Here is a 22,178-nt window from a genome sequence, read left to right on the forward strand (position 1 = left end):
CTATTCTATTTTTCCTTTTTGAAGAAGTTAAGTTCATTTGGTATAGTTCTAGTGAAGAAAATTATTTCTATTTCTGAATTCTATCCATGCAGTTGTATGGCATATTCACAGAAAGAGGAGAATGCTCAGCTGGAGATACAAAATACTGACTACCTGACTTACAAGCAAAAACAGGATAAATTCTGCAATTGTAGACCAAATGGACTCTGAAACATAGTCAATCTGAATTCTTCACCATCAGTCTTGTACTGTCCAGAGATCCTTTCATAACATGTGAAGAGAAAATTGTGTCAATAATGCCCAATTTATCATAGAATCATAGAATCACAGAATTGTCAAGGTTAGAAAAGACCTCCAAGATCATCTGGTCCAACCATCACCATACCACCACTATCACCTACTAAACCGTGTCCCTAAGCACCACATCCAACTTTTCCTTAAACACTCCTAGGGACAGTGACTCCACCACCTTCCTGGACAACCCGTTTACAATGCCTAACCACTCTTTCTGAGAAGAAATTTCTCCTAATTTCCAACCTAAACCTCCCCTGCCGCAACTTGAGGCTATTCTGTCTTGTCCTATCTCTAGTTATCTGCGAGAAGAGGCCGACCCCCAGCTCCCCACACCTTCCTTTCAGGTAGTTGTAGAGAGCAATGAGGTCTCCCCTGAGCCTCCTCTTCTCCAGACCAAACACCCCCAGTTCCCTCAGCCGCTCCTCACAGGCCTTGTGTTCCAGGCCCTTCACCAGCTTCGTAGCCCTTCTCTGGACACACTCCAGGGCCTCGATGTCCTTCTTGTAGTGAGGGGCCCAAAACTGAACACAGTACTCGAGGTGCGGCCTCACCAGAGCTGAGTACAGGGGGACGATCACCTCCCTGGTCCTGCTGGCTGCACTATTCCTGATACAAGCCAGGATGCTGTCTGCCTTCTTGGCCACCTGGGCAAACTAATGGCTCATGTTCAGGTGAGCATTGACCAACACCCCCAGATCCTTTTCCTCTGTTCAGCTTTCCAGCCACTCTCTCCCAAGCCTGTAGCGTTGTATGGGGTTGTTGTTACCAAAGTGCAGGACCCAGCACTTAGCCATGTTGAGCATCATCCCATTGGCCACATCCACCATCTGTCTAACCTGTCCAGGTCCCTCTGCAGGGCCTTCCTGCTCTCCAGCAGAAACTTACTTTTCGCTGCAGAATTCTTTAACTTTCTGACTTACTCTATTCTTCTGTTCTAATTAGAAAGAACTTCCTAGTTCTTTAATTTCTTCATCCTCTCACTCAGCATTAACATTACTAAGCATCCCCTGTGCTGTAATACCCTTTTGAAAGAGATCAGAGAAATCATTTGAACCTGTATTTCTCAAATAGATCAATGAATGTATTGAGACCAGATGATTCCAGAGGGCTGACCTCAGCTCCATTCCAAAGTGAATCCTATTTAGAAAAGGTGGTAGCACTATGTAGCTGGCAAACTCTGTGCTCAGCAGCTGGTAAGGGGCAAGAGACAGATTTCCCCCACTTTTGGAGCAATGAGAAACCAGTGAACACCTCCAGATTCTTGTGGTGTTGATTGGGCATGCATACTGGTCAGAAGCTTGTTAGCTATTCAGTAACACCCGATGCTGGGACAGATACTTGATTCCTCTTCCAAGTAAATGAGATATGATAATGTACAGCAAATATGTAAAAATTGAGTGCCTTTTTCTGAGCTCAGCTATACTAACATATTTTGGTTTTCACAGACCATTGCGTAACTGGAATTGTTTAGACTAAACTTACCTTTACAATAACACTTCAACTTATTCCTGTAAACACATTCTTGGCATAACTTACACTAAAAAGTGGATGTTCAAGTTTTTGATTGTCTAAAATGTCTCTATTTATACATGTGCTATTACTGCAACTGGGCACTTAGCTTCCCAAAGTTTTCTTTTCAGTTGGTTTTCCCTGATCCAAATAAGACCTCTATCTAACCAACTTTTCTGCTAAACACAGGTTGTTGAAGCCTGTCAAAATACTTCAAAGCACATCATCTTCCACTTTTAAGGCATGCTGGAAAGAAGTCTAAGAACAAACTTAGCCTGGTTATGTAACCAGTCTCTTCTAGAGTCCATCACCAATTAACAGCAAGTCAGTATAAAACCTCTTCATAGTATTTAAAACCTTCTTAGCAGAGGAAACTTAATCTATCTCTAGTGCAGCTGGATACCATATTTCTGAACAGCTATTATAGCCTTTGCATATATTGCACCAGTGCCATCTACTAAAAAGAGGCAAATCTGAGCAGCAAAATCTGGGGTAAACAGACCCACAGAATGTTATAAATAAACATTTGCAACCCACGCTAGGAGAGCTCTCCCCTACACTTAAGTCAGCTGCCAACAATCTGTCAGAACCTTCTAAGGCTAACATTGAATTTATTACCTATTGCTGTTTGTTAATGCCAAATCTGCTTAATAAAATCAGCTTGGTGATGGTAGGTAATAAATAGAAAAAACATTTTCTGTGTTCACAAATATTTTGTATGACAGTTTCCATTCACTAATGATAAAGGATGGTAGGGTGGTAACCAAGGCTGGTTACTTTGGCCAGGATTCTTGATGGGCAATCACTGAACAGTTGTTGTTAGGTCCCATGCACTGTGCTATTTTCTAATTTTCATTACAGATGTGAGTAGTAAGGGAGCAAGTATTTCCCAAAGGAGTTGGAAAGAAACTGCCACCTGATCTTTAAGTTCTGAATTGCTTCTGGGATCTTCTCCACAAAATGTAATCACAGTTTTGCTCCTGCTGAGTATTTTTACGTCCAAAGAAGGAAAGTAACCTGTTTAGCGAAGGACACTTACGTGTTACAATGGAAAATGCATGCAGTTTTTAGCTCCTTGGTCCATTTTTAAACACACCTTCCAACTTTTCTTCTCCCTTTGGGCTGTTCGAAACAAAGCTTGCTAACACAGCTTTGTGTCAAGCTCCCTGATGCAGAGCCCATCCAGAACACTGTGGCTGCAACATATTCCACCGCAATTCTCCTTCTCTCATCAGACCTTTTGGGTGAACCTTCTAGCTCCCATCACTTCAAATCTGTGCCTGAGAGAACTTCCGAGAGGCCATGGAGGATACAGTAAAAAGGAAGAAACCAAGGCCAAATACTATGTCTGGTAACAGCGGCACCACAGTGTAAAGCAAAAGGTAGCAATATGTCCCACCAAATGGTCTGACAAATGACACCACATATAAAGGCCTGTTCCTCCCCCCGCACAGAACTGTGTGGAGATTTGAACTCCCTCATTCTTTTCTAAATGTATAAATGTCAGCTGTGAGATCAGGAGAACAAAGAGTCATAACTGGCTAGACTCCCTATCCAGGTGAGGACTGGGATATATACAGAGGAAGTTACTTGGAAACGGCATCTATGCTGAAATAACTTTGCTGGGGAAGAGGGAGGGCTTGCAGGGAATGTGGTGCCTCGGAGGGTTTTTGGGATGGTGCTCAGTGTGGCCATGACTCATGTGCATGCCAAACACCTGGAGTGCCTGCACCATGTGCTGAAATGTGGTGTTCCAGCCTGAGGAGCCCCACTGGGAAGCTGCTTCAGGAGCAGGCTAAAAGGTTGTTGTTGGCTCGAAGTTTAGAGATGGTTGCACCAACATAGGACAGGATTCACATATGATTCACAGGATAAAATCTGTACAGGTATGGTACAATCTCAGCTAGTATTCGTCACCTGCTTCAACTGTCATGTCTATGGAGTAATACCCCCCAAAAATTAACAAAGTAGGAGGTCATGAGCAACTGCCCATACAGCATTGCTTTCTATTTATTCACAGGGAAATTCACGTGCATAAAATAAACAAGACTTTTCAGACACCATGAAAACTGAGGCAAGGTGAAATCTGACAGACAGAAAATGCTCATTGCTAGTGAGCATTTAACACTCAGAATTGTTACAGAAGACTTTTTAAATTATAGAGTGCACTGTCAAAGATAGAAGGTGACTTATGTATGTCCTCTGTACAGACTACCATACACAGATTCAGCATCCTTGCAGAGTGAATAAGTCAAAAAACAAACAGCAACAACAAAAAAACCCTTGTGAATTAGGAAATGTAAGAGAAACAAGCAGTAATTAAAAGAAATGAAAGGTTCAGCTAAAACCTCTCCACAGGGAACTGTACAGGGGCCGGTGCTCTACCAAAAGTGCTTGAGAAAATGGTTGAAAAGTTTATTGCTGATAATGAGCCTTTCATGGCACTAAAGAAAAATGAATTGAAAAAAAATGCAGTTGCAGAGAGTGAGAGGGGAAACGGCAGATAATGTTTGATGTTGATAAATGCAAAGTGGTGAACATGAAGAATAATCCTACCTTTACAAATATAGTGATGGGTTCTGAATTAGCTTTTACCCCTCAGGATAGAGTTCTTGGAGTGGTGACAGGCAGTTCTATGAAAACATCAATCTAGTGCTCTGCAGAGATTAAGATTAAAAGAAATATTAGGATCATTGTAGAAAATAAAGAACATAACAAAAAAATATCACCATGCCACCACATGTATTCATGATGTACCCACCCACGGCACTCTGAGTGCACTCCTTATCCCTCCCTTGCCACCGCCAGCTCAAAAAAGATATGATAAAATTTAAGGAGAGAGGAGAATGACAGTCAAAAATAGGAAACACCTTTTTGTATAAGAAGGAAAACACAGAACAGATTTCAGGATGGAAAACACAAAAATGAAACTCAAACCAGCCAATTAAAAAAGAAAAATCGGTTTTCTTTTTTTTTTCTTTTTTTTTTCTTTGTGTGCATGTGTACTGTGTAGATGGAGAAGAAAAAAAGAGGATAGCTTTTCTATAACTGCTTTGACCACCTAGGGACCTTAGAGACCTACATCCAGTGAAAAGAAATGTAACTGGTTCTCTTGTAAGAATTGCACACTTTCCAAAACAGTCCCTATTGCCTTCTTACATATTTCATATCCTGCTTACATTAATTTTTATATAATTGTAATAGGGTTTTATATATATATATATTTATATATATACATATACTCACACAGTCAAGTACCTGTGCACTTGTATTAGGAAAGTTATGTAGAAAAAAAGATCTTACTAACCTTTTCTCTGTGTTTTCTTACACATCTATTGTGAATTGTAAGTTGTTTTTAAGAGCCAATTAAATATACAAAGAAGAAACCATGCTTAGGATCAGAATTTAGGTAAATTTGCATTATGAAGCAATCAGCTTGCTTTTCATGCTGGTAATTCAAAAGGCGCGGAGAACATTGTTTCTCTGCTGTGGGGAATGCTAGCCACAAGTTCTGAGTATAATTCATGTCTCAGCCCAGTGCTGAGGAAGTACATTATCAGCGCTAACTCTAGCTCTTCAAAGGAAATATTTAAACCAAAAATATTAATCAAACATATGGGATAATCCTGATTTAGGGTGTTTGTCATGAGCTTTCCCTTCTACTGTATTCACATTAGGATATAGAGAATGTATGCAAAAAGATATTCCACAGATTGTTCAATGTTCTATGCAGGATTAAATTCAGAACCAAGCCCAAAGTCACGCCATCACTCTAAAGAAAATTATTTTATTTAGCTCACAGCTCAACCTCACCTTTGAAATTAAAGAAACCAGTGAAGAACTACAGCTAAACAAAACCAAAACAGCTGGCATTTCTTCTATCTCCTAAAGCAGTTTCTGCTGATTTTATTTGTCATACGGTCTTTCATGTTCTGGAAACTATAGTCTTTTGTCTGTGTGCTGCTCATTTGTATTTTTTGACTGCCTTAGTTTTACAATACAAGATAGTTTTAGGTATGTCCAATGTCCTTCAGGATTATGAAGCTTTCTTTGTTTTGGAGGGAACTCTCTCTTAGTTTTGTGGTCTGTTTCTCTCATCCCACATCTTTTACACTGCCACACAAGAGGAGCAGACAGATGGTCTGATATTATGAGACTGCATTAACCAACAGATGGACTGACTGCTCAGAGCTGAGTCCCTATGCCAGCCACAACAGCATGCTCAATGTTTATTCCTTCCACCATTTTTTATTGATCATTCCAACATTTCTGGTTTATAATTCCACTCTCGGAGCAGCAGATGTGAGCCAATGACTAAAATCATCAAAATGCAACTGGAAGAGAAAGCATGAGACTTATATGACCATTTTAAGCTTATTTTAATTCCTTTCCCAAAAAACATGCATAACATTTCACAAAATGTATGTTTGTATATTTTTTCCTCTCTTCTCTCTCACAATGAATGTGAGGAGGAGGGATTAATTTGAGATAGAGGAGAGATTAATGTGAGATCTAGATGTCAGTTCTAACATAATGGGCAAGTCTGGAAAAACAGCAATGACAGACAGAGGGTCTAGAAACATAGGGAGAAGCTAATACATAGCAGGAGAAATGAATTAAACAGGATCAAAAATGCAGAGAAAATAACACTCTACATACATAAACAGACTATCTTAAAAATCACTAGTGTAAGAAAACCAAACACCCATTAAGTCTATGGAGCACTCACCATAAAAGCCACACCTATTACATGAACATTGAAACTGCTGTCAGTGTACTAGTAGCATTATGCTATTAGTTCTGGAATTGAATATTAAAGAAATAACTAGATTTCCCCTGTTGTGGCAGACCACGGTGGGTGCCATGAACCAGGGTGACATCTCAGCCAGGTCTGATAATCTCAAAGAACACATCGCTCTGTTCCACTGTTTCTAGCACATAGTTGTTTGTTATATAAAGTGTGAAGGAGAAAAAAACCAAAGCCTCCACCAGCTCGTATCAGATTTTCTCAGACAGATCAAGGCTGAGTTGATGGAGGAGTGACTGTGTCTCGTTGCAGCTCAGCTGGACTCCTGACTATTAGAGCAGATGTTTAACACTGAATTATGAGGAACCTGGCAAGTGTAAACCTTTTCAAGATCTCTTTGGCTGTCTGCAGCATGGTCCAGTCTTATAACTCGCCCAGGGGCAGCATGGCACAGTGTGACAATTCAAATGAGGCTGTTTTGGTCAGACCCTTGAATCCAACAGTAGTAGTAGGTGTTTCCAAGGAGGATAAAATCCCATTGAGATATTGTCAATGTAACTTTACCACAACTAGGAAGATGATTTTCTGTTGGAAAGGGCCCACAGGAATGACTCTGGACTATTGGTCCTTGGGCATTGCTCACGGAATGCCAGGATGATCAGGAGGCAGTGTCACATAGCTTGGCAGGTAACACATTTTCAAGCCACTAGTCAAAATGCAAGACTAACATTTTCATGCACACAGTTCCTGCCTGTACTGCATATAATATAGTTAACATGACTCAGCAAACTCCTTCAGGAATAGCGATATGATTTTCCCAGAAGAGATTCTTTACGAGCAAACAGCTCATGTTTATGGATTAAAACTGCTTTGAACTCTTTAACAGCAATTTCTCTCTCAGCCACCTCTTCTGTGTTGCCTTGAGAACGAGCACTAATATTGGATTTTTGACAGTCACTTTCATGACCTGGCCAGCCTGAAGAAGCAGGCCAGGAGGGGATTTAAATATTATTATTTCATCTGGAGACAGGACTTCACAATCTGGCATGAGAAACTGTTGTCATAATGAGCTGGCACCAAAAATCGACTTTTCTGATTTACGAATAAATATATAATCATAAGCATATCGCATAAAACTCCCTGCTTGTATGTGAATGTGGGTGATAAGAAGTGTAGATGTGTATTTATATTCTCTAGAACTGGTTTGTCAGCTGTATTATTCTCAAGAGCACAACAGTAGATGAAATTATGGAACTTTGTGGTTCCACGAACACTGGGAAAGTCTTCTTTATCAGCCCACACACAATATCATTCAGATGGTATCGAATTCTTGGTATTTCAGTCCCAATTGCTATCAAGCCTGAGAATGGCTTTACTAACATAGTACAAAACAATGAAGAATCATCTTTGCATGCTGTGGGGAAAAAGCACAGAAGTGCATGCCAGTAATTTCTTCACATTCTTGAGGTCAATTTAACCAGAACTTTCAAATATAAAAGTTGGAGTCAGCAACTGTTACTTATTTTTGAAAGGAAATTGCGGTGGATTTTAGAAAATAATACTTGATGCTTCAATATGTATTTTTGCTCAGGCTACTGTGAACGACCCCTGGTTTTTCTTACTTCATACAAAAAAGGCCAGATGCATACCACCAGAATAACCTACAAAGACAACAGCAGTTACTCCTGTTTTGTATTTATACTTCTTAAACTGGATACTAGACAGTCTAAATCTGCTCAAAATTTCTGGAAATATTTGGACCGCTTAATCAGGAATTAATTGAAGTGTGGCATGATGCATGGAATTCTTCTAAACATAATTTCTATGACATTTTTCAGGATTACTTTTTCAAAACTCAGTGTTGAAGATACCTGATTCAGAATGCTCCTTGGTGAGAGGTAATAGTGTGATCATTTACAGTGCCTTGCCTAGTGATCAGGGCTGACATACTAAAATAAATTCAAATTTTGTGAAGAATTTTTGAGCCTTGAAACTCATTACAAGCTGAGGTAAAGCTTCTTTATCTCATTGTCAAAAAAAAAAAAATCAGCTTGCTTCATTTTTTCCATTCCAGAATTGCCTGCAACATCCTTTTGTTAACATGTTGTCTCTGTGCAGTATTTGCACTCAACATGATCACCCACTTCTGAAGATATGCACTTAGTATCCATGGTTCTACTTCCAAAATCTTGATGCTGCCCTCCACTGTCAGACAGGAAAATGAGAAACTGATCTGATCTTGTCAGACAGTTATGTTGCACTTGAGTTCCCATTTTCAGTCACAGTGAATGGCTTGTTCATTTCACTTGTAGTTGCTGGAAAATGAATTTCCTTGGCATGTAGCAATGTTGATTCAGTGGCTGAGTCCTTTTCCAGGGTGATCTCAAAGGTGAAGCACTCTTCTCTGAGGAGGTGGCAATGGTGATTTTCACCAGGAACTCCACAGAAAAGGCAACCTGTTAGCACGTTGTTGAGGAAATAACAATAGTGTGATGCTTGGGGATACAAAGAAGTTCATTTATGTCTTGGCTAACTTGCTGGTCTTCTCAGAACCTCTGTACAATGACAGAAGCACAGATGAAAAACATCCTTTAAGCAGCATTATGTTTGCATTTTATGCAAAGCTGGTGACCAGATAGTAACCTGTTTTGAGATCAGATGATATGAAGGGCCTTCTGAGGTAGGACTCCTATGATGTAAGTGAACTTATGTGGACTTCTTCCAGCTCTGCCCTCTGAAGTTCCAGTTGAGCAGCTCATCCCAGGTCATGTTCTTACAGTGCTTTAGTTTCTCAGGAAGGTTGTCCTGAAGATAGCTATTCCCTCTTGCCTCCTGGAATAGCTCTACAGTCTGATGTTGAGCTTCAGAAGAAGCCCACCTGCAGCATACCCCACCTAAAAATTGTGAAGCAGGAGCAAAAAAACAAAGTGGCCCTCAGTACACTAACAGAACTCTATCATTGTCAGCAACACTGTCGAGGAGGCGATGGACTGGTTAGTGTGGAAGCACCTGAGGAAGAAATGGCAAGATAAGGTGTATCAGAATAGCAGGTGTTGATGGTACTGATTAGTAGGTCATCAAAATCCTACTGTCCATCCATCTGCAGCTTCTCAGGTCACTAGGCTGGGAGACATAGGAAAGCAAATAAATTGTGATATGTAACAGAGACATAACAGCAAAACAGACGATTGTCAGCTCCTAGTTGGGACAAAAAGGCATGTGCAAACATAGCACATTGTTGCTAACCTACAGAAAGCCCAGAAGACATGAGGAGGACTTGACAGACAGCATCCCTTATTCTTTGTATCATTTCAGGGAATCCTGGAAAGACTAGCTGAACATATTTGTGCTTGTGAGAATTTGTGTGTACAAGGGTGTAAGTGAAATCATTTTATTTATTTATTTATTTATTTATTTTTAAAGTAGAAGACCTTCCTTTCCTCAGAGGTCTCACATTGCTGCTGCAACGTTGCACTACTATTTCCTGCAAGGTGAGAAGGGATGACACACTGCCTGACTAATGCTGCACGTTATGAGGAAGAGGCAGTCAGAACCTGAAATCTTTCTGCATTAACAGGGGATGTCCTTGGCATAACACACACATCTTAGGTGAGCTCTGTACATGAGCTCACAGCAGCATTCTGTGCACACATAACCATCAGACTGATGAAGAAGCAAATCTACAGCATACACAGGATGAAGACCAAAACATGAGAGAAAGAATACAGACCCTGAGATACAGGCCATCCAGGTAGGAGACTCCTAATGAATCAAGCACTAACTATTCTGAAGGAAATATTTTCGCAAAGGCTGAGTTAAGCCAGACAAATCACTGGAGCAGAGGACAGAGGCTGATAGGTACTAAGACAGACACAAACGGTGACAGCAGAGAAGACAGGAAAAGAGAAAAATCCTCGGGAGAGCTTCTTCCCTGTCACCTTGAACAACTGAGGTTTCTTCAAGAGAAGGTGCTATCTACTTTGCACAAAGGAGGCATTTGAGGTTGTAAGTGGAGGTAAGTCATGCCAAGTGACTGCCTGATGAATCTCCAGTTGAGAGAAGAGCAGTGGGACATCAGCGTCCGCACAGAACAGAGTCACTCTCTCCTGAATTAATAACCCGAATCAACTGTTCTTCTATTCATCTTCTACATGAAGATGTAAAATCCAGATACAGCTTACATTTGCAGGATGTTATTATTTCAGATGAAATTCAAAATCAAAGCAGACAGGACAGAATGTATTCAGACCTGTATAAACATTCTATGTGTGACTTACCTTCCCTATATTAAATAGATTTTAAAAAAGCACAAAGCAGAGGTTCAGTGTACACCATAAAATAAGACAAGGTCAGACATAGAGTTCCTTTCTAGGTAGGATCAGGACCCAAAGAAGAAGAAAGAATTGGCTATGCTTTCCACAGGAAACTTACCCAGTCTATGTGTCTCATTGGAAAACAGTTTCACAGGACAGCAAAACTCATCTCTCATTGAGACTTAACTAACATTTCCAGTTCCCCATGTTTATTTCTCCTGCTGCATGCATTCACATAGTGGCACTTAGGTCGGGTCCCTAATGAAACTATTTTATTGGATGAAGTGGCTGGAATTCCTTTGTGCTGCTCTTCCGGGGTGCTCTCCCGCTGACCTCTGATCCCTTTCCTGGCTCTGGGCACCCATTGCTGGCATTGACATCAAACTGATAAGATTGACGTTCCCCTCCTCCTGCAACTTTAGTTTAAAGACCTCTTCACCAGCTTGGCAAGCCTGTAGCTGAAGATGCTGTTCCCCTCTTGCCCTGTTGGACCAGAGGGATCCTATTTCTCTCAGCAGCACTTGTTCCTCAGACTCCTGTGATTGGAGAAGCCAAAGCATTTCCTTTGACAGCCGCCACACAGTCAGGTGTTCCTTCCTCCTGTGACTTTCTCCTTCCCCAGCAGGACCAAGAACACTCACTGGGCACACATACCCTTCACCCTTACCCAGAGCCTTGCAGTCACTCTGAATATGCCCAAGGCTGCTACTAGCAGTATCCCACATGCCATATGAGACTAGGCAAGTCCTCTCTCTCCCCTATGAGGAAAGGCTGAGAGACCTGGGTCTGTTCAGTCTTGAGAAAAGAAGACCGAGAGGGGATCTTATCAATGTCTATAAATACCTGAGGTGTGGGAGACAGAGGGATTTGGCCAACCTCTTTTCAGTGGTTTATGGGGACAGGACAAGGGGCAATGGCCACAAAATGGAGCACAGGAAGTTCCGCACCAACATGCGAAAGAACTTCTTCATGGTGAGGGTTACGGAGCACTGAAACAGGCTGCCCAGGGAGGTTGTGGGGTCTCCTTCTCTGGAGATATTCAAGGCCCATCTGGATGCCTACCTGTGCAATTTGCTCTAGGGAGCCTGCTTTGGACCCGATGATCTCTTGAGGTCCCTTCCAAGCCCTATAATTCTGTGATTCTGTGATTCTCTGCAGCATCCCAGATCAGAGCCCTTGGAAAGCAGTAAAGCACCCAAGGCAGCAAGTCAGGTTGACAGATTAACATCTGCATCCCCTAGAGGAGAGTCTCTGATAACCATCACCCTTATTTTCAGCTTTACCACAACCCTTTTAGTGCACCATGGCCATCAATGTACAGTCCCAAGTAGTCCCACACTGTCCTGAGCAGAGTTTCTGGGCCTCTTTGTGCCCCTGCTGCACTTAGTACTGTGCCAGTAGCTGTGTCTGTGGGCTGGGCTCTGGGAGCTGCGGTTCTGCCTACTGGCTCTACAGCTGGTCCCCAGGCAGCAGGCACAGCCAGCTGAGATGGCTGGTCATGGGGAAAACATTATTCATTTTGCAGAATTCATCTTCCACCAGCCAACTTGCTGAGCTGACCCAGTGTACAACCACTGAGTTATCAAGTGAACACATTGAAAACATGAAAGCTGGACTGCTCCTTCTAGCGGTAGCTCACCTATTTAATCAGTTTATCTGTTATGTGCAGTATCTTGGCTTATATGTCCTCTTGTTTGTCTCTTCTGGTGGCTATCACTGGCCACAGTAGAAAATGTTCACATTCTTTTTTATTTATTAGCCATTACTGTTTAATTATTTTGTTGTTTATGTGCATTTTTTCTGTGAACACGAGTGTCACATCTTTGAGCACCACACCACCACACTGCAAAGAGACATTGACTAAAGAGCATTGACTCAAATCCAGAAGAGCCTTTATGTTCCCAACTTCAGAAACACAGTCAAGGCAAAGTTTGGAAAGAGAGGCAATAGCTTTTATTAGGCCAGTCAGTGTCATGGGGAAAAGTAAGCAAGCTCTTGTACATGATTCCTTTCCCTAATTTGAAACAGAAGCTGTTTAGCTTACATAGCTAAATGTAAGTTGAGAGCAATTACTCTGAGCTTAGTTAAATTTGACTCAAAATGTTCATCAGCTGGCTGGTATGTAGCAAAGTGTATGGGAGGAGGTGAAGCAGTTACAACACAGCAGAAACTGCACTGCTGAGCTGTTTTACTCACTTCTCTTCTGGACATGTTAACCTGGTCTCTCCAACACAGATACACTGTGCACCTCTTCAGTTTCTTGGCATTTCTCAAGCACGCTACACTTGTGTCAACCGCACTAGTTGGGCAATAAGTAAAGCTTATATACAGGTGATGTACATCCACTAAACCTCACAAGCCAAAATAAAGAAATTCAAATATGGTCAGTGAGACCGCACTGACTTTCCCAACTTCTTGAAGCAACTGGCTCTGAGGGCTTTTTGAAGACACTTACATTGAAACACTTTTCTCTGCTACTCCTGGTAAACTGTATTAGCTTGCTTATTGAATAGTGTGCTATTGGAATTTTGGTGGTGGTGTACAAATATGCCTATGCTTCTGGCAGGCATTCTCAAAGCTTAGAAAACCTCCAAGCTCTTGGTTTCTTCAGTCAGTCTGAAATATTTACAAGCCACTGTAAGGTGAATGAATGACAACTGCAGTTCATTCTTTGAATGAAATGGAGTTTTGAAGCTAATAGCCTTTGCACTGGTAGATGGGGAGGAAGCACTAGCAATCAGGCTGGAGAGAAACAGTAAAAAGAATCACCAGAACTTTGGAAGTGAAGTTACTATGGCTGGCTGTTTACGGTTCTGAATAAAACACACAATGGGTGGCATGTTTTATTTACCAAATAAATCTAGGTCTGGCTCACGGGTGAAAATAACATTTTTGCTATAATTACTTTATAAGCCTACATCCAATAATGCTAAGCATCAGAACCTAGTATTGAGGCCTCTTCTATTATTCCTAGAGCACCAAATCTCAAATCTGCATTTAATTTGGAAGCAAACCAGAGACTGTTACAGTGTGTGCGAGGAGACTGATGCACTTTTCTTAGAAATGCCCAGTTTACCACTGTTACTAAGCACTAATATTACAGGGGTGCTGGGAATGCTGTACACTGCAATATTATGCCCAGCACCATTCTGCACAATCCAAGACCATTTTGCCTTTAATGCCCTGGAAAGATGCTGGAGCAAATGATCATTGGAGAGACATGAGACTAAGGAGGGTGAGGGTAGGGATCATGTGCATGCCATAAATGGAGAAGAAAGAAATCTTGCAAGGAAAGGGGTTGAAACAAGGGGATGGATTTCTTGCCAGGAAAGCCAAAGCACAGCCTTGAACTGCAGTCACTAACACCGCACTACCCTGGTCTGCAGATACCAGTAATGAGTATCTGTGAGAGTTGATACAGGGAATAAATAACCATCCGGGCAGATTTGTTGTGTATTACTCTTTCAAGGCTGGATTGAGACATTTATGAATTAGAACTAGTTAGTCAGGGCTTTATGTTGCTTTAGGTTTACATAACCTGATTCTTTCTGACTCAAGGCATTTCATCATTCTCTTGTCATAGAAACTTCTGGTTTTGAGAAAACGAGGTAAAATCCCTCTTTAATCCTCCTGTATCTTAGAACAAGACCCTCGCTGTCTCTCATTCCTATTTCTTTTCAGAAAAGTGTTGCCAGTTGCCCTGATACCAAATTGACTAACAGGTGTGAGAAAAACAGGTGTTTGCTGCTGATGGATGCAATATTACACAAAAAGTCACTGTGAAAAATTAAAAGATTTATTTATGGCTATCTCTGTACCGTTGTTTAAGAACTCAAAAGGTCGTATATGGTGGCAACAGCTAAAAGCACGTATTAATTAGATGCAATTATAATGGCAACTTCCCAGACAAAATGTGGGCTGGGGTCATCCTTGTCATTGACAGGACACTCAAATATTTGATAGAAGTGAGACTGTGTATCTGATTTGCTAAGCTCAACTACATGCATTATCACACATGTTCTTCCAGTGAGGAGGGAACATATTAATATACGTGAATTCTGTAGTAGTCTCTATGGTTACAACTAGCATTTTCTAACATAAGTCATTGTCTTCAGATGCTTAATTTTCCATGTTTCAACAGATTAGGCTGTGATTTTCCATCTCTGCTCATTGTTTCCAGGTGAATTCTCTAGCAATCAGGTTAACAAATGTACTGAAGAATTCTAGCAGATTCTCATGCTGAAACAGCTATTGGAAATCTGGCAGAGACTTACTATTATCATCTATTACCATCCACTCAAATTTACCCCATGGCTTGCTGACTTTCAAGGACTCAATGGATCCTGCTAGAGGCTTTGTGCTGAAATTTCCAGATGTAACATCCACCATGAATGAATCAGTCTCACACAGCCACTACCAAAATGCTACCAGAACCACTTACCTGTGCACAGGCCCAAAGAGCTACAAAACATGAGGTTCAAACGGGGCACATCAACTCTTCCCTTCATCTCGGGTCTGAAAACACAGAAGGCAGCACAATTTTTTTTTTTTTTAATCTGCAGCTGCTCAACTGTGTGTAATATAAAGAACTGGCTCCACGCCACTGGCATTCTGGCAGTTCTCAGATGAGTTGGAGCAGCAGAGATCTGTGCAGTGGATCCAAACACCCCAAGTCAGAGCAGTCATTCAGCAGCACATTCACTTCTGTGAAAGAGAGCTTCCAAGAATAGTGCCCAAGACTATGCTCTAATACATATTTTAAAGTCCAGACTGGAAACATTTTCTTTGAACAGTCTTGGAAAAAGGAGGTATCCAAGACTGTTCATCTCCCACCAACCCAATATACTCTAGGAGCATATGTGCTATCACCACCATGCATGCCCATCTAAAGCATGACATAGTGAGGGGAAAATGGACTCTGTGTCCTACGTTTTGGGTCACAGGGGACAAGATGTTTTAGGTATACCCAAAGAGGTTCTCTGGCCAAGCTGGGATCCTAAGCAACAGCTTTGTCTTTCTCTGGCATCTTCACCACCCTTCTGTTCTTCAGATTTTTATTCACCACCTCTTCTATTTCTCAGAGCTTGTGTAGTTGTTTACTAAATTTAATCTACTGGAATACCCGATTACTGATAAATATTCTTGATTTTGTAATTAATTTTTATCAACTTTAACCTCATGAAAGTACTCACCAAATAAGTGACTGGTTGCTCCTCTTGTACTTTGCAGGTGTCCTGTGGCTGTCAGTAGTATCTGAGGTGTTATACATCATGCTGTTAATCGTTGGATTCAGCCTTATGTGCCTCGAGCTCTTTCATTCAAGCAGTGTAATAGATGGGCTCAAGTTAAATGCCTTTGCTGCTGTCTTCACTGTGCTTTCAGGTATGAATGTTCCCTTTTTTTTCTGTTTTTTTTTTTTTTTCCTTGGGAACATGGACAAATAAAAATTCTAAAACTTTGAAAGAATAAAAACTGGGAGGTACAAGACTCTTTTATCCTTGCTTAGCTATCACATTTCCACTGCAAGCTGGGAGCAAGGACAGCATTATAACGTTGTCTCTTGCCAAGGAGGAGTAAAAAAACATAGCCCTGATTTCACAATGGCAATGCAGTAATTAGCATCTTCCACACCCCACAAAGCCATTACTATACTCTCAGGTAATGGGAATTGAAAAATATATAGTGTTGAAAATTACTTTTCCCATATTAATTCTAAGAGTATATGAGGGCTTGATGCTCCAAGCCAAAGAAAGAATTCCATCTTGTTCTTTAGCAAAACTGAGAATAGAAAGGGTTGTAGTAATCACACTTAGGAGCAAACCCAAGAATAATGTGGGGACATGTGCAACTTTCAGAGCAATGGTTCAGGCTATTTTCATGCTGTCTGTAACTGGAGCCTTTCAGCATATGAACTTGAGGAATTCACTTCTCTAAAAGGAGTTATCAAATCTAACCATGTAATTGAGGGCCAATTCACTCTGTGCTGTCTAAAAACTCCACTTCCCAGGATTTATACAAGCAACCATCCACAGATGGCTTTTGTGATCACTCCTGGATGGACTTCTCTGGCAGAAAGAACTTCTGCAACAAAAGAGAATTTTATTCTGCTGTATTTCGAGCTGAAAGACATTATAACATGCAGTGCACATTTCTGTGAAGGAGCCTCAGTCTTCAGAGATTGCCTTAAATTGTGAATTACAGTTAATGGTATAAGACTTAGCTCAGAAGTGGACCTGAAAGGACAAAAAAAAAAAAAATCTGGTAAAAACCACCAAAGCATAATTTTCAGATTTGGATGACATTTGGATTAAAAAAAAAAAAAAAAAAAAGAAGAAAAAAAAAGTTCAGTTTTCAAACAATGTGGAATTATCAGAAAAAATATTTACAAGATGTTTCTCACTTTGCCATTAACTGAACTTTTAAAGTTTTGTGAGAATTACAAAGCTTTCTTTCCTACATGTCTTTCTATTTTTATTTATAAGTAGAATACCATTATGTTCCAAATCTAAATTTTAAATTTTTTGGAGGAAAAGGATAGAAGCAAAAATAAAAATAAAATTTGATAACTGCTCACTGTTATTTCAAGTGACAGAGATACCAGAAGAAGGAAGAAAAGAAGACTGTTTTTTTTCTAAAATGAAAATTTTACATGAATTGAAAGGCTTTTGTTGTTTCCATTTTTCTCATTATTTTAAAAAGGAAAGGTTTTGGACAATCAGTTTGTTTAATCTAACTCTAAAATTCTTTTAAAATGTTGTCCCTCTGTACTAATAAGTCTATTGTGTAGTTTTAGTTCTTCTGCAGCATAAATCTTGAAAGCAGAAAGCTTTTTGCTTAGAATGTAGCTGAAAAAGGTGGTGATACTATTTTCATTTTTTTTTTCCTGGAGTCAGATTATAAAGATGCAGGACTGGTTGGCTCCTCTCAAGTCTGTAGCTCAGCACATCTTCAGACTACATAAATTCTACACTACCTGAACAAGTACAGAAAGTCTATGCTGTCTGAGCACCAGTGCTAGCTCTTTTTATTTATTTGTGTTCATGTGATATAAAGATGTTCAGCTATTTCAAAGTGTGTGGTGCAATTGATATAATAGAAGGAAGGGATACCATTCAAAGGGACCTGGACAAGTTTGAGAAATGGGCCCACGTGGAGCTAATGAGGTTCCACAAGCCTAAGTGCAGGGTGCTGCACCTGGGCTGGGGCAATCCCGGACACGAGTACAGACTGGGTGAAGAACTCATTGAGAGCAACCCTGCAGAGAAGGACTTGGGCTTTCTGATGGATGAAAAGCTCGACGTGAGTCAGCAGTGCGCGCTTGCAGCCCAGAAAGCAAACTGCAACCTGGGCTGCATCAACAGAGGAGTGGCCAGCAGGTCAAGGGAGGTGATTGTCATTGTATGATTCTATGATATTTAATCAATGAAAAACCAAGATCCCATTTATATGATTTTGGCTTCCCTTAATAAAAAACTATTACCTATAGCTTATATCTATTATCTATAGCTTATACATTGCATAATGCCATTGACAGCAAAGACAAGTGTCCACCCCCAACATCCCCACCCCAGTTAGGCAGAAAAAGCAACGAATGCCTCAGTTTCACTTTGGTGCCTGAATTTCAGCAGTCTCTGCTCATGACCTCCTACTCACCTGTGTCACTGTACTGGCATCCCAGCCTCCCACACAGTGGAAGGTCTGAACATTACTGAAACCCCCATTAAATCTTTGTACGATGGAACAGAACAGAACAGCCTTGCTGAAGTTAGTTCTGGCCTTGTCAAACCTCCTGATGGCTCCAAGTGACTATGACAAGCCTCAGGGTAGTCTGTAATACTTTTATCAAGGTTGAAAAGTTACTGACAGAAGGTATATGAATAGCAAGACACAAATTTTAACATCAATGCATAACCACCAGCTGGAGAAAAATCCACTGACTTAAAAAGTATAACAAACTCCCAACAAATTCTGGAAATGAAATACAGCCAGAAACAAGCCAGGTGCGTGCCAGCTTGCTGAGCTCCCACTAGGCCACCCACCCTGCTGAAATCTCAGTTCTGCCGATGTGAGCTGCTCCTTCCACCTCCTGACTTTCTACTGTGTCACACTGACATGGAGCAGCTGAGCAATTCACTGTGGTTTCTTGTAATAAAATATCTTCTTTCAGCCCCTGCAGTTGTTTGCATTAAATATGACATTTGTCTTGCTTAACATACCTACAACGATATCCTGCTTAATATACCTTCAACACAAACATGGCATTCCCCCAGCTTCCCTCCCCCAGCACAGCCCTGAATCACCCACATGTGTAGTGAGACTAATGAGGTTCTTTAGATTCTGGAAGAAAACAGGAGTCAAGTTAAGAAGAACCAAAATTTGGGTCTAGGCAGAGAAAATCAGAGTGCTCCACATGGAAGAAAGGCACCTGTGGGGGAAAAAAAAAAAATGATGGTCAGAGACATCGGTAAATGGTGACTTCAATTAAGAAGAAAGTGTAACGTACCCTGTTGTGGCAGAACACCGGTATTTTGAAGTGCCTTCAACTGTTGTTGTAGCACAGAGGGATTTTTAACATCTGTAGGCCCAAGGTCTGTTTGGGAAATGGATGACCCTGCTCTACTTTTAGCTAACTGCCTGGACCATGCTTTTTGTGAGCTCAGCTGCACCGTGTAGTTACTAAAGCAGACGTATCCCTGCCTATTATATCTAGAATATTCCCCAAGCATCAGAGCTGCCACTTGCTACCACTTCTTGAAAACAGAGTTTTGCTTTCCTCAGAGAGATGTCTAAGTGTAAAAACACAAGCAGTTTTTTCTGCTTAAGATGAAGAACCGTGATGGTCAGCTAAGTGGCAGAGCCAGCTCAGGTTACCATGTCATCTAACTGCAGCTAACACGTGGCCTAATATTCATTCAGTTGTACTTATCTCAGAAAAAATATAGAGGTGTCATAAAGTAAGCATTATCAACGTTGTACCATTAAAAGTACTCCTGTGATAGAATCTCACCACACGCTACCAGGAATATCAAGCTATTAACTTAAAATTTTTATGTAACATCCAACTGTTTTCCGAGTGTACAGATTTATAAATCTTAACAATCATTCAGCTAAAATAACATTCTGTTTGGAGCTGACACTTTCAGCCTAGCTTTGCCTACTGAAACATCTCTCCTTATTCTTTTACCTGAGGCCTGTCTGAGATGGGCTAAGTGACATATCTTGTGGGTGGTATACCCTTGTTTTGCAGCAGCATGGTTAGAAGCAATGCTAATTGTGCAAAATTTTCTTCAACGATTTTCTTTCTTTAACTCTCCTCTTAATTGAGAATTCAGTATCATGTAAAATAATGAGCTCTCAGTCACACCTTTCCTCTGCAAACACCTCCACATTAGAATAGGAGGCATAAAAGACCCATAAAACTACAGCAAAGACTTTAGCGGAGCTTTCAGAGCTGCCTAGTGTTATTAAAAGATTTTTTTAAATAGCACAAAATTTCATGTTACAATCCTTACTTCTCAGGTCTCTTGGGGATGGTGGCACACATGATGTATACTCAAGTTTTCCAAGTGACAGTCAGCCTTGGGCCAGAGGACTGGAGACCTCATTCATGGGACTATGGATGGTCCTTCTGGTAAGTGTCACCGCTAGTTAATAGCTTTTCATTTTTGAGTTGTTTCATCAGTCTGTTGGGAGATTGTACGAATCATCTCAAATTTCCAGGAACATGCATGTGAAGTTCCAGCTGCCAAAATGCTAGGAGCAAAAAAACAACATAGCCATGCAATCACTGAAGTGTTAGAGGACAGTTATCAATAATTGTACAGCAGCAGCTGTGCGTATCAGCAGGTACATAGCATTTGTAAATAGACAGATACCACAATTACCAACACAAATTGAGCACTCTCATTAAAGTTCAATTTAGGTACATAATTGCCATGGCATTTCAGGGAGCTTCAGGATTTTTTGTTGTTATTTTTGGTTTTGTTTTTAATTAGTGTCTCAGATGAACCTTACTTTGTAATTTTTAACACAACTGCAGAGAAATTCATAGTGCACCTGGCACTGTGATCCTCCCCTGTGAATCATGGTGAGAAGGCTTGGGAGAACAGAAAGAACATTCTGGAGAATTTTAATTTTTCTTTTTTAACTTTCCCAGTTATCTTTGAAAATTGAATAAAAATAATTTGGTCAAGATGCATCAGCTGTGTTATATTGTTTGCAAGTTTATAAGCTTGACAAGAATAGCAGAATGAGGAGAACAGAAATAAAAGCATTGCAAACAACATTCTTATTCCTCTAGAAGCATCAGCCTCTTTGTATGGCTTGGGAAAACACTTCAGTTTTTTCATTTATGAATATATTGTATTATTTTATTTCCATCTCAAAGCAAATACAGCAATCTTGGCAAACACCAGAAAATGAACACAAGTACTTCTTATGCACAACACTGCAGGGAGTTGTTAATCTCTCCTTTTCTCTTCCGTATACTGTGTTTCATGGGAGGAGTTATTAACATTTTAGTAACATATTGCAATATATAAATAACATTATTTTTAAAATACACCTTATTGTGTGGATTACTAATAAATATTTATTATTGCATATAAGGATGAGCTTATAAATATATTTATATATTTATATACATGTAATGTTAATATAAATATTTATAACATGTAACAATAATAATTGTATATTAATACAATCAAATAGTAATGCTTGCTATCTATTTGTCTTTAGTAATCTATTTTATAATTTACCGCAAAACTCAAAATTCATAATGTTGTTAAATGTCTTGCATGGTAAATCAGTCATTAGATTATTCACCCTTCATCTTCTGCAAGACAAGAGCTGCCTGTCTCAGAACAGGCTTGGGGGCCCATTTGGCACATGAGCCCATCCCAGACCCATGCACACTGCATATGTGCTAAGAGCCCAGAGTCCCACCCTGAGATGACAGAACTTCATACTCTTTGCAGAAGTGCAAGTACTGGAAGTCTCTCCCTCCCAGTACCTTACAAGGCAACATACTTGTCAATGCAAGATGCTGGGCAAGGCACAAACATGAATTCAGTCACAGCTTCCCTGAAGGAGATGTGAACAGCAGCAGCATTTTCAGCCTGCAGTGTGGATCAGCAGCCTGAGACAGGACAGAGGATTCCTCATGCTTTGCCAGTTTGAAACTCAAACACAGCCAAAGCAAGGCTTCTTCCCTTCAGCGACACCCAAACCATTACTGCTGTGCAGGCCAGTGCATCACAGCTACCCCTGGCACTGCCCAGCCCTGAACACCCACTTGAAGAAGAGTTAAAAACAAG

The 22,178-nt window shown here is 40.5% G+C and overlaps 1 protein-coding gene across 3 annotated transcripts in view; it reads left to right on the top strand.

The window, feature by feature from the left end:
* The window catches only part of GSG1L (GSG1 like), a 64,608-nt gene that overhangs the window by 22,599 nt on the left and 19,831 nt on the right, over positions 1–22,178 (top strand). For all 3 annotated transcript variants that reach the window (XM_048064095.2, XM_048064089.2, XM_013176902.3), the window contains 2 exons: positions 16,093–16,245; positions 20,383–20,494. In XM_048064095.2, coding sequence (XP_047920052.1) covers positions 16,093–16,245; positions 20,383–20,494 — 265 coding nt within the window. The remainder of the gene's footprint in view (positions 1–16,092; positions 16,246–20,382; positions 20,495–22,178) is intronic.

Source organism: Anser cygnoides, chromosome 15 (assembly GCF_040182565.1).
Source record: "Anser cygnoides isolate HZ-2024a breed goose chromosome 15, Taihu_goose_T2T_genome, whole genome shotgun sequence".
Lineage (NCBI taxonomy): Eukaryota > Metazoa > Chordata > Aves > Anseriformes > Anatidae > Anser > Anser cygnoides.